General features: G+C 41.5%; 1 protein-coding gene across 1 annotated transcript; it reads left to right on the top strand.

The window, feature by feature from the left end:
- Window positions 1–6: 6 nt before the first annotated feature.
- CCT5 (chaperonin containing TCP1 subunit 5) lies at window positions 7–8,678 on the top strand. Its single transcript, XM_039714792.1, has 11 exons — window positions 7–160; window positions 1,066–1,126; window positions 1,221–1,385; window positions 1,888–2,086; window positions 2,823–3,015; window positions 4,065–4,214; window positions 5,070–5,189; window positions 5,592–5,777; window positions 6,764–6,901; window positions 7,271–7,451; window positions 8,394–8,678. The coding sequence occupies exons 1-11, from the start codon at window positions 56–58 to the stop codon at window positions 8,519–8,521; spliced, it is 1,626 nt and encodes a 541-aa protein (XP_039570726.1). The 5' UTR covers window positions 7–55; the 3' UTR covers window positions 8,522–8,678.
- The last annotated feature ends 2,647 nt before the right edge of the window (window positions 8,679–11,325 follow it).

Below are 11,325 nucleotides of genomic sequence, written 5' to 3'. Positions count from 1 at the left end.
GGCGGGCGCGGCGACTTCCGGGCGGTGCGCGCGGGCGGCGGCGGTCGGTGCAGCCATGTCGGCCATGGGGACTCTGGCCTTTGACGAGTATGGGCGGCCCTTCCTCATCCTCAAGGACCAGGAGCGCAAGACGCGCCTCATGGGGCTGGAGGCGCTCAAGGTGAGCGAGCGCGGCGGCTGCCGGGGCCGCCCGCGGGCCCGCGCCGGCTGGGCCGCGCCATGCCGTGCCGTGCTGTGCTGTGCTGCACCATGCTGCTGCTAGCGGCGGGAGGACGGAGCCCCTGGGGCGAGGCGGATGGAGCCTGGAATAGGCCCGTAAGCGGGAGAGAGATGGAGGAAGAGAGAAGGCATCGCCCCGGGGCTGGGAATCCGCGGCACGGCGTGGATCCGCCCCCGAGCCGCGGGGCTTTGGGGCCGGCAGCGCCGTGGGCGCAGCGCGCCCCTCCCGTGGCTCCTGCCCCGCGCCCCTCCCGCGGCTCCTGCCCCGCTCCCCAGTGCCCCCTCCCCTAGACGGCCGCCTGGAGCTCGGCCGCTGGAGGAAGGCCGGGGCTGAGTGCGGGTGGTGCAAATCCCGGTGGAAGATGGGAGTGGATGCTGGAACAGAGAGGTTGTGGATGCCCCATTGCTGGCAGTGTTCAGGGGCGGGTTGTATGAGCAACCGGGTCTAGTGGAAGGTGTTCTGCCCCTGACAGGCGGTGGGACCTGCATGATCTTCAAGGCCCCTTCCAAGCCAAACCATCCTGTGATGATGCTGTGATGGGTGGAATTGCCCTGCCTTCTCTTTTTAGCGTTGCTTCTGTTGCTGCCTGATTTGTGCATTAGGGCTGTCATTTGGCTGCTGTGCTTTGCAGGCTTTAGCAGAGCCAGCACAAGCAATGCGAGAAAAGGCATAGGAAATGTTTCTGTCATAAGACCAATCACATACTGATTCTTTTTCAGTCATAGCTGTTGTCAGTTAAATTACAGCATTTGCATTACTGGCTGTGTTTTCCTTAGCTTAATATTGTGATTTCAGAATGCATGATAATGATTTAACTTGTGTCTTTGTTATCCTTTGTTTTACAGTCTCACATAATGGCAGCAAAGGCTGTAGCGAGTACTCTGAGAACATCCCTTGGGCCCAATGGTAACAATGAAAAAATTTTATTGGTTCTCTCTTAGTACTTGTTGTGGGGGAATTTTCAACATTTTCCTTCATTCTTTGAACATGTGTTTTTTAGGCTTGGATAAAATGATGGTGGACAAGGATGGTGAGGTGACCGTGACAAATGATGGTGCTACCATCCTGAATATGATGGATGTGGATCACCAGATAGCCAAACTTATGGTGGAGCTGGCTAAATCTCAAGATGATGAGATTGGGGATGGAACTACTGGAGTCGTTGGTAAGAAAGTGTTTTAAATATAGCTTCCTTTTTCAAGTTTAAAGTCAAGCTGCTTCAGCTATTAAAAAAACAAAAACAAACCAACCTGTGCAGTAGGTTTTCTGTAGCACTTCTTAGGAGTATTTATTGTTGCAGTGTTCCTGTCAGTTCTTGTGTGAGAAGTCTTCTAATCAGAAAGAAGTCTTTTGTGTCTTTTTGAAGTTTGGTTACATTTTAAGGTAGTGCTGAGAGCCCCTTTGATACTTCCAAAAATTTTTTTGCATAATTTTCTTCTGTAGTCTCTTTGTCCTGCCTTGATGCCTGTACTTCATTTTGGTCTTAACTTAATGTGCTTTTCTTGCTCAGCAAAGCAAGTAGAGGTTTTCATGGTTTTTTGTTATTTAGGAAACCTTGAACTCTTAAAATATTGCAGAAAAATCAGAAAATGTGTTTTTTAATCTGTTGTTCAAGTACTTAAAATTATGCTCCAATCAAGAATAAAACTTTTTTTTTTTTTTACTAGTTCTGGCTGGGGCATTACTGGAACAGGCTGAGCAGCTACTGGACCGCGGCATTCACCCCATCAGAATAGCAGATGGGTATGAGCAGGCAGCACGCATTGCTATTGAGCATCTGGACAAAATCAGTGACAGCTTCCCAGTTGATCCACAGAACATCGAGCCTCTGATCCAGACAGCAAAGACAACTCTGGGCTCTAAAGTGTAAGTCACAAAAACTGAATATTGAATGAATATTTACCCTTCCACTGAAAACCCTCTGTGTGGAAAGGAGAAATCCTGGTGTTTTGTTTGTGTTACTGGGGTGCTGCTAAAGCTCTTCTGTGTTTTGTTTTGGCAAATTCGTCCATGGGCTCCTGTCTCAGGATGAGAAATTGTGAATCCTTCGTCTCCAAAGGGTCAAATCCATGAAGTTAAATAGCTGCAGCATCCATTTCATTCTAACCTGTTAGTTACAGGTTTCTGCATCATAGCAGGTTCCAAAAGTAATGTGAATCTTAATAATGTGTTTTGGGGTTTTTGCCGCTAAAAAAACTTTAACTTAGGATGGTTCCAGGAGTTCTTTTTGCTTTTTGGGTTCTATGTGTAAATATGTAAATTAAAACATTGGGAGTGCTTTCCTTGCAGAGTTCTCTTAGGAGTGGTTTCTGTTTCTTGAATGTTCCTTAGTAGCTCAGTTTTCCTGCCTTGTTCCAAATCTGTGTTGACACTCCATTGCCAAAGGTTCCTCACACCAGCCATACTGTGTGTTCTGTTTTCTGCCATAGCCAGCACCTTCTGTTTCTGTGAAGAAACAAGCAGGACCTCCTCTTTTAATATAGTGTGCAAAAGTTGATTGCTGCAGTGGTACTTCTTGCTGTTTGAGCGATTGATAGAATCGCCTTTTTCTTCCAAATGGTGGAAATGAAGTACAACTTGATTGTATTGTTTTCAAACCTAGAGTGAACCGCTGTCACCGGCAAATGGCAGAGATTGCTGTCAATGCTGTACTGACAGTAGCAGACATGGAACGTAAAGATGTTGATTTTGAACTGATCAAAGTGCAAGGCAAAGTGGGTGGTAGACTGGAAGATACACAGTTGGTTAAAGGAGTGATTGTGGATAAAGATTTCAGTCATCCACAGATGCCTAAAGTAAGTGATGTCCTTGTGCATGTCTCTTGTGTGTAATGGCTTAAATAAGAGTTTCTAGCCTACCTCAAATGTCCCCCGAGCATTTATTAAGTATTTACACAGTCTTGTGCTTTAGCTTGGCTTTTCACCAAGATATCATCAGAGGAAGGAAAGTGATGTCCTTGTGCATGTCTCTTGTGTGTAATGGCTTAAATAAGAGTTTCTAGCCTACCTCAAATGTCCCCCTAGCATTTATTATTTACACAGTCTTGTGGTTTAGCTTGGCTTTTCACCAATATATCAACAGAGGAAAGGGCAAGGAGCATGAAAGTTTTCATATGGGAAGAGATCAAGACAAAATTTACAAAAATATAGAGAAAATGTGGTGGAAGGGAGGAATTGCTGTTCTGCTGAGTGAGGACAGGTGCAGGATTCTGTGTTATATAGAGATAATTATCCACAGTGTGTGGTATGCTTAATATGCTTAGTGCCACGTGCCAAGATTCTTACTTAACCTTTATGTTGGTTGTGTTTTCCTGTTTGGAACACCCCAGAAACTGTCCTTGTTTTATGTTTGATGTAGGTAAGGTCTCCAAGTCTTTTGGCAGTGTACTTCAAGAAAACTACTGTTCTAAAATATTTATCTAGCAGGTAACAATGTTCATCCTGTAGAAAGAAAGACTAGTGGAAAATAAGTCATGTAATAGCTGAAAAGTTGTTACGAAGACAAGTAGTATTCTCAGTGGTCACAGTGGATAGGGATGGTTTAATTTAATTTTTCTTTTGTTTTTTAAACATTAAACCCTAAAAAGGCATGACTGGTAAAGATTGTTAAGGACTTAAACAGTGTCTTGGAGCTATGGCATTTGTTCTGAGTGGTTTATTGAGACTGTTGACAGAATTATTTAGTTATACTTAGTTAACTTTAGAATAAGTTAAATGATCTTCACATTAGCTTATATGTTTTTGTTTATAAAGGTACGTCTGTATGTTTTGCAAATACAAGAAAGAGATGTTAATAAGGTCAAAAATCATGTGGGTGTTTTTTTTGGTTTTTTTTAATTGCCCAGGAGCTAAAAGATGCTAAAATTGCAATCCTTACTTGTCCATTTGAACCACCTAAGCCTAAAACCAAACACAAGCTTGATGTCACATCTGTGGATGATTACAAGGCGCTGCAGAAATATGAAAAAGAGAAGTTTGAAGAGATGGTGAAGCAGGTAGCCTTTAGGATTCTTTCTGATTTCTTTTTCTTTCATGGCCTTTATTAAAAAACAGCATCGTGCATTGATTTATTCCTGTAAATGAGCTGCTAATCCTGGTGGGAATCAACATACATGCAGTTGTAATGCTGTGAATCAAAGATAATGTAATGTAAGAAAGAGATACCAGCTTGGTTTCAAATATGTTTTTGTAGCAGGCACAAGGCCTGCAAGGCCTTGGCGATCAGAAGCCTGAGCTAGGAAATACCAAAGTCAGCATGACTAAGGCCTTAGAAACCCCTCTCTTCTGCCTTTCGGACCCTGTTATCTCCCTGTATATCCATAGGTCACTTTCCCCTGACCCTTACTATTGGACAGTTTTCAATACCCCTGTAAGGTATAAAAACCCCTCACTCTGCCCGGTGCGGGAGAGGAGAGCTGTCACTGGACCCTTCGCGGAGACCCCAATAAAAGAACCCTGCGGAACCCACACAGCGCTGCTCTCTCTCTCTGCGTCTGCTGCAGCAATACCTAGGGCGACAGCACCAGGCATGCTAAAAGGGCTGAAATCACTAAAGAGCTGAGCTGCAAATCACTATAGCTTGCCTGGGTTGCCTGAGCCCCCCGCTGAGCTATCCTGGCCCTCCGCTGAGCTATCCTGGACGGCCGGCATTCCCCGCTGGGCTGCTGCCCTGAGGGAAATAGCCCAGCCATAGCTGGCGCACCAAACATATGTTTTGATCTCTGTGTGTGCCAAAGGATTCTTCTTGAGAATTGTCTTTTGAGAAAATTGTGAGAATTAAAACCATGAAGAGTGTTTTTCACTCCTTTGTTAGTTCTGATCAGAAGGTTGATGATTTATGTTTCTTTTAGATAAAAGACACTGGTGCAAACCTTGCCATTTGCCAGTGGGGTTTTGATGATGAGGCAAATCACTTGCTGCTCCAGAATGAGCTGCCTGCTGTTCGTTGGGTTGGTGGACCTGAAATAGAAGTAAGTAAAACTGGGCTTTGTACCAGTTGTTAAAACATTTATCAAGTAATAGGCTGTACCAGCTAAAAGTTCAGGCTTTCTGGGTATCACTGCATAATTGTACATATGGATGGGTATTGGAGAAGAATCACTGGGGATTTGTGAGAAAAACTTACCATGGAGAGGATTATGGTTTATAATTGGAGCATATGTATATTACTTAATAAAAGTTTTAGGTGTCTGGGAAAGTTTCTGCTTTAGTCCTGCTGCTGGCAGAAGCAAAACATTGGCTGAAGTACTCTGAAGTGATGGGAAGATAACCTTTTGGAGTAGGCATTTCACAGATGCTTTTCCACTAGTTCTATGTTCTGAAAAACACCATGGAAAAATCCTGTTCAAGTAACTCCTGTCTGTTTAACTCAGTTGATCGCCATTGCGACGGGAGGGCGCATCGTGCCTCGCTTCTGCGAGCTCACGGCAGAGAAGCTGGGCTTTGCGGGCATCGTCCGAGAGATCTCCTTTGGAACAACCAAGGACAGAATGCTCCTCATCGAGCAGTGTCAGAACTCCAGAGCTGTGACCATTTTCATTAGAGGAGGAAATAAAATGGTGAGATGCTTGCTTTGATACGTAGTTGCAGAATGTGTAGTTTCTTTGTAAAGCATATTAGTACACTCTTCTTGACTTTGTCTACATTTTCCTTGCATTGTGGGGAAATAGGAAAGGGTAAGCAGTAAGCAACGTGTGTCAGAAGTAACTTATTAGATTTGCATCCTGTGGTTTTAAACTAAAACTTTACTTTACTCTCTGTTAGACCATATAGTTCATAAATACAGAAATGCTTTTACCTGTTGATGCTCTTAATTTTTTTTTTCTAATGAGAGGGTCACTTTTATGAATAAAGATATATTAGCATCTCTGACAGATTTAGTTTTATTGTAGACATAGTTGTATCACTTTGATTTAGTCCAGTTAAGATAATTTCAAATAAAAACCCCAAACTACTGCAAACTGTATATCCCCACACCCTGTATCCCCCACTCCCCTTGAATTGAGACCACTTTAAATGCTTATGTACTTAAACTGGACTTTGGTTGCACTATTAGTGTTAAATTATATTTACTATAGGTCAAGTCCTATTTTAAATGAAAAACCTTTGGAAACAAAAAACATACTGTAGTCTGAAATTTTCTTGTAAGAAAGCAGAAATACTGCTTTAAAAGTTAGCATTGTTGTTAAATCTCCTGCATCTATTCAAGTGAGAAGTGGACAAAAACTGCAGTCTGACAATAATGTTGGCATTTCAAGTTCAGTGTTTTCTGTCTTGTAAATATGCAAGATGGAGAACCTTTTCATCTAAGTTTTTGTTATTTCAAATTAGAGGTTCAACAAATAACAATATATTTTTATTCTTTGTCACTGGATGTCTAACATTCTTTATTTTTAAGTAGTATAACATAGCAATAGTAGAGCTGCATTGGAGCCATAAAAAAATCTTAAGAGTTTGTTTGCAGTTTCCACATCTGTATTAGAAACTCCATCTTCACAGCCTTCAGATGTTGTATTGCCAAACACACGCTGTTCTGTCATTCCAGATCATCGAAGAAGCAAAGCGCTCTCTTCACGATGCCTTGTGTGTAATCCGGAATCTCGTCCGTGACAATCGGATTGTGTACGGTGGTGGCGCAGCTGAAATCTCTTGTGCCTTGGCAGTCAGTGAGGCAGCAGATAAGGTAAGAAAGGAATAGTTAACAAATTCTTTAGTGTATGAAATATTGAGCCTGCCTTAAGAGATTCCAGAAGAACTTCAAAGATTTTTCAGAAAGTTCCGTAACACGTGCTTTCTGACATTCCCTGATAACCAGTGTTAGAAGTTACCCTTCCTGACTCTGTAAAAAGTCATTATTGCTATTTTTTTTCCTTCTGTGCTAGGAGCAGTTTAATTTTTTTTAATTTCAAGTAGTTACCATTCAGAGGTATTTGTACTATATTCCAAATAAAATCTGCTTATTGTGCGTATGTATTTTATCTCTCCTATGAAAATCTGCTTTTACTAACTTTGGAGTTTAATAGCTTATGAATTTGAATTTCTTTTCCTCTAGTGCCCATCTTTGGAACAGTATGCTGTGAGAGCTTTTGCAGATGCCCTGGAGGTAATTCCCATGGCTCTCTCGGAGAACAGCGGTATGAATCCAATACAGACAATGACCGAAGTGCGGGCGAGGCAGGTGAAAGAAAATAATCCTGCTCTGGGCATTGACTGTTTGCAGAAAGGAACAAATGGTAAGAACTGCAGCATGGAGAAGGAGGGGCATAAAAGCTCTTTTTTCTCAGAAGGTCAAAATGCTCACTGTGGTTTTTTTTTAAACCTGTGCATCACTTGGTTTATTCTAATTCTTGTGCCTTGCCATAATAAATTGGAATGTGCTTGGAGCGTATATGTATGTCTATCAGGAGGAAAATGCTTAATTGTCTCACAGCCTCTCTTTGGTGGCAAGATTAGTTAAAGATATTGACTGATAGTACAGGAAAGAAGGCTGCTCCTAGGATGAGGCAAGCAAGCTGTGCTTTAAATACTGCAGTTTTAGTGATCCAGGTTACACTGGAGTCCTAAAAACAGTTGTTTTGAGAAACAGCTTGTGAAAAAGTAAGCAAAAGGCTGGAAATACTTGTAGACAATGATGTTCACACCAGTATGTCTGCATACATAAACCAGGAACAAATACATGAAGACTAAGAAACTAATGTATGAAACCTTATTTTCAACTGGATCTATACTTTTCACCTTCTTACTTACTCTGTTGGTTTTTTGAGAAAAGAATGTTTTGATTCGTTGTAATTTGTACATTCATAACCCTTCATTGATTAGGTTCCTGTTTGTGGCATTTGACCTTTCAATTCTTTAGCATTTGCTCAGCCTTTAGGGTGCTTTTTAATGTATGTGTATGGAAATTCAGCTTTTCACCATTCTGCATTATTTTTTGAAAAGCGCAACCTAGTGGGAAAAGAGTTGTATCTTAATGTCCTAGGATCTTTGGTAAGAACCCAGATGTCAAACTCTAGTTTGTACAAGTTGTGTTTGTAAACCACAGCAGCTAAGAGTAGTAATTTCAAAATGTTGTTTGAAATTATGTGGCATTTACTATTACTAATTACTAACACTTAGAGGAAGTGTTATATCTAGATTTCATGAGGGTGTCTAATTCTCCTGCTTCCTTTTGGCAGATATGAAGCAGCAGCATGTTATAGAAACCTTGATTGGTAAGAAGCAGCAGATTTCTCTGGCGACTCAGGTTGTTAGAATGATCCTGAAGATTGATGATATCCGTAGGCCTGGGGAATCTGAAGAGTGAAGGTTGAAAAGCAGGAAACATTAAGGGGCCACAGCAGTAGCGAAGACGGTAGTATCCTGATGCTTCATCTTCTGCTATTTATTCTGGACACTTTTTGTTTCACATACTGTAATGGCTAGTTGTTGGAAATAAAACAATTTAGCACTGGTGATTTCAAGGCTTGTTTCAGAAGTATTATTGCATCTTTTCTTAGACAGGTGTAACTATTCATAGAAAATACTTCCTGAATGTATTGGGAAAACATAACTAATGCAGCAGTAAAATTTAATGGGTAATTTTCCATTGTTCCTTATGGGGAAAGTCCACAGATTCTCATTTTAAGAGGTCTGCCACTTTTTAAACTAATTAATTAAATATTAACCAATTATTTTAGCCTCCAGTAATTCTCATATGTTAAATATATTAAGTATGAAGTCTCAGTCTGAAGATTTAAAGGAACGGTGTTCCATGCATCCAGATTTTTTCTCCTTGTCCTCTTCTTGATTTATGAGGGTTAAGGAAGGTTTTTTCCCAGGGATATATACATTCAGCCAAGTGAGGGTTTTTCCCAGAACTTTGTCTGTAGTACCACAGTTGAGTGCACTTACTCAAAAGGTCCCCAGTATCATCTAAGAGTGGTAGAGTAAAATTGATTAGTAAGGTGCCTTGGCTGTGAAACAATCAGCAAGAAACAAGTGGTAGACCAGAACTAATGTACAATTTCTGTGAAAGATTTCAAAAGTGAGGGAAGTGTTATAAATACCAGCTCAGCATTGATTGTGTTAGGTGGGGCAGAGGAAGTTCTTTACTGGCCACTGTTTGCTAGCAGGTCATGTTCTGATTGCTTTTTGCGGTGACTATCTCACTTGAGTCAAACAAAACCCTTTGGTGAGTGTTAGAGGAAGAAGGGTAGAAACAACAAGTTTACTAATTACAGGACTGGTTTTATTTCTAGAGCTGTTTGAGGATAAATCATGCAAAGCTTTATTGATGAAAAATTAGTAGTGGGTGTTTCATCATTACTCTTTTATCTCTTCCCAAATTAGCTTCATTTGGATGCAGTTCAATGGACAACAAGAGTTTATCAGCTTTACTGCTGCCAAATTCTGACATTCTGAATCTGTTCAGGGTTGTAAGTGTGACTCTAAAAACACATAAATACCTGAGTTCATGTAGAGCCATCTCTTTGTTTGCTAATACAAAAGAAAAACAGCTGTAGCTAGAACTTTAAAAGAAGCAGTGTACTTGTACTAATGTCATCTCATGGCGAAGTTGTACATGTGATAGAAAGGAAGTGAGAAAAGAACTCTTCCAATTTTACTGGTGTTTCATCTTCTGCCCCTTGGCATGGTTGAACCCCCTTTGCTATCTAGGCCCTACATAGTTACAGGTTTTGGCTGTAAACAGCTGCCCCCAGGAACACAGGACAAACTACTTTGAAAATTGAAATTATGGCTTTACTGATGTGGCTCTAGGAAATAAACATTTCATGCTCTGTATATAAATATTAACATTCAACTAAATTTTAATATGGGAAGTCTGAATCTTGATAATGGAACTTTGATAAAATTGTAAGAAATTGATGTGGTTAATTTTTTCAGGGGTTTGTACTTCAACATACCAAATGTATGGCATTAGCACCATCAGTCAGTGCTGCAGAGGCAACTGGAGGACAAATGGCTTTCATCACAGCATGCAACATACAACTGGAACTATTAAACCAAATTAATGAAACAACTGCAGCACAAACTGGTACACTTTCACAGCAGGAGTAATTAAATTTGTGCTTTGACAGAACAGTGGCAATACCCACATTGGTAATTTGTGCTGTCTGGCTCTGGTCAAACAAAACAGGAAACATCTGAATAACAGCAAGGTGGGGGGAGGCAAACACTGGTGTTCAAATTAATCATGGTCCATTTCTAACCACTGGGAGTAAATGCCTGGCCTGATGGTGTGTTTGGAAATGAGGTCCATGAGCCCTACTGTTCATGCTCCATGACTCCTGGGAAAATGCAGGGTTCACCACGGGAGGGCAACATCCACCCATCACTGCCATAGCAGACTGCATCTGGATTTTTTAAAAGCAAGCTGAGGCAGCCAGCAGGTCTTTCCCAACATCACTGACAGCACACAGATGTCATCAATAAGACATGAATCTTTACAACTTCCCCTCAAGGACTCAGTTACTTCAGCAAATATCATTACTAAGTTCCATGTGTCCTTTTAGATCCAAGTTTTTCACATCTTCACAGGACCCTTAACCTGGCCATGCCTGTATGTCTTGCTACTTCTGGTTCTTCTGTTAGCAACTGCCTTTTCCCAGCCTGGTCTGTTGGTCTCTCCTGCTGCATTCCCAAGCCTGGGCTCCCTTCCTCTGCTGATCTCACACCACTGTGCTGACACACTTGTCTTTGCAGGGGCACAAGGCAAGGCTGCAAGGAGCAGAGAGCACAGCACACAAGCTCTTCTCACTCCCTCACACTGCAGCAGCTGGGGGGCTGTGCATTCAGGACTGAGCTTTTGACATCAGATGCATCACAGTCTGAGTAGATTTTTTGCAGGAATAGGGTTAAACAGAGCTGTGAAGCAATTTTCTTGATTCTCCACAGACACTTTTTAATAAAAATGCACCCTTCATCTGTCAAGAGAAAAACTCACTTTTTGATCATTTTGATCATATAAGGCGTGGGAATAGACGCCTTATAATGTGAACAGTTCCCATCACAGTGATCCAATGTGATCAGTTTAGGGATAGGATCTTAAGTGGAGCAAGTCAAGCAGGTCTTGCTAATCCACAGGTCTGTTTGCTCTCCCTCTGCTAT

The sequence above is a fragment of the Passer montanus genome, unplaced genomic scaffold (assembly GCF_014805655.1).
Source record: "Passer montanus isolate IOZ18808 unplaced genomic scaffold, ASM1480565v1 scaffold31, whole genome shotgun sequence".
Lineage (NCBI taxonomy): Eukaryota > Metazoa > Chordata > Aves > Passeriformes > Passeridae > Passer > Passer montanus.
This window is presented reverse-complemented; position numbering and strand designations above follow the sequence as displayed.

Bases quoted from the DNA above. Each gene is read 5' to 3' on its own strand.
- CCT5 (XM_039714792.1), top strand. From the start codon at position 56: ATGTCGGCCATGGGGACTCTGGCCTTTGACGAGTATGGGCGGCCCTTC. The intron at 4,215-5,069 runs GTAGCCTTTAGG...TGTTTCTTTTAG, and splicing joins TTGAAGAGATGGTGAAGCAG to ATAAAAGACACTGGTGCAAA. The intron at 5,778-6,763 runs GTGAGATGCTTG...CTGTCATTCCAG, and splicing joins TTAGAGGAGGAAATAAAATG to ATCATCGAAGAAGCAAAGCG.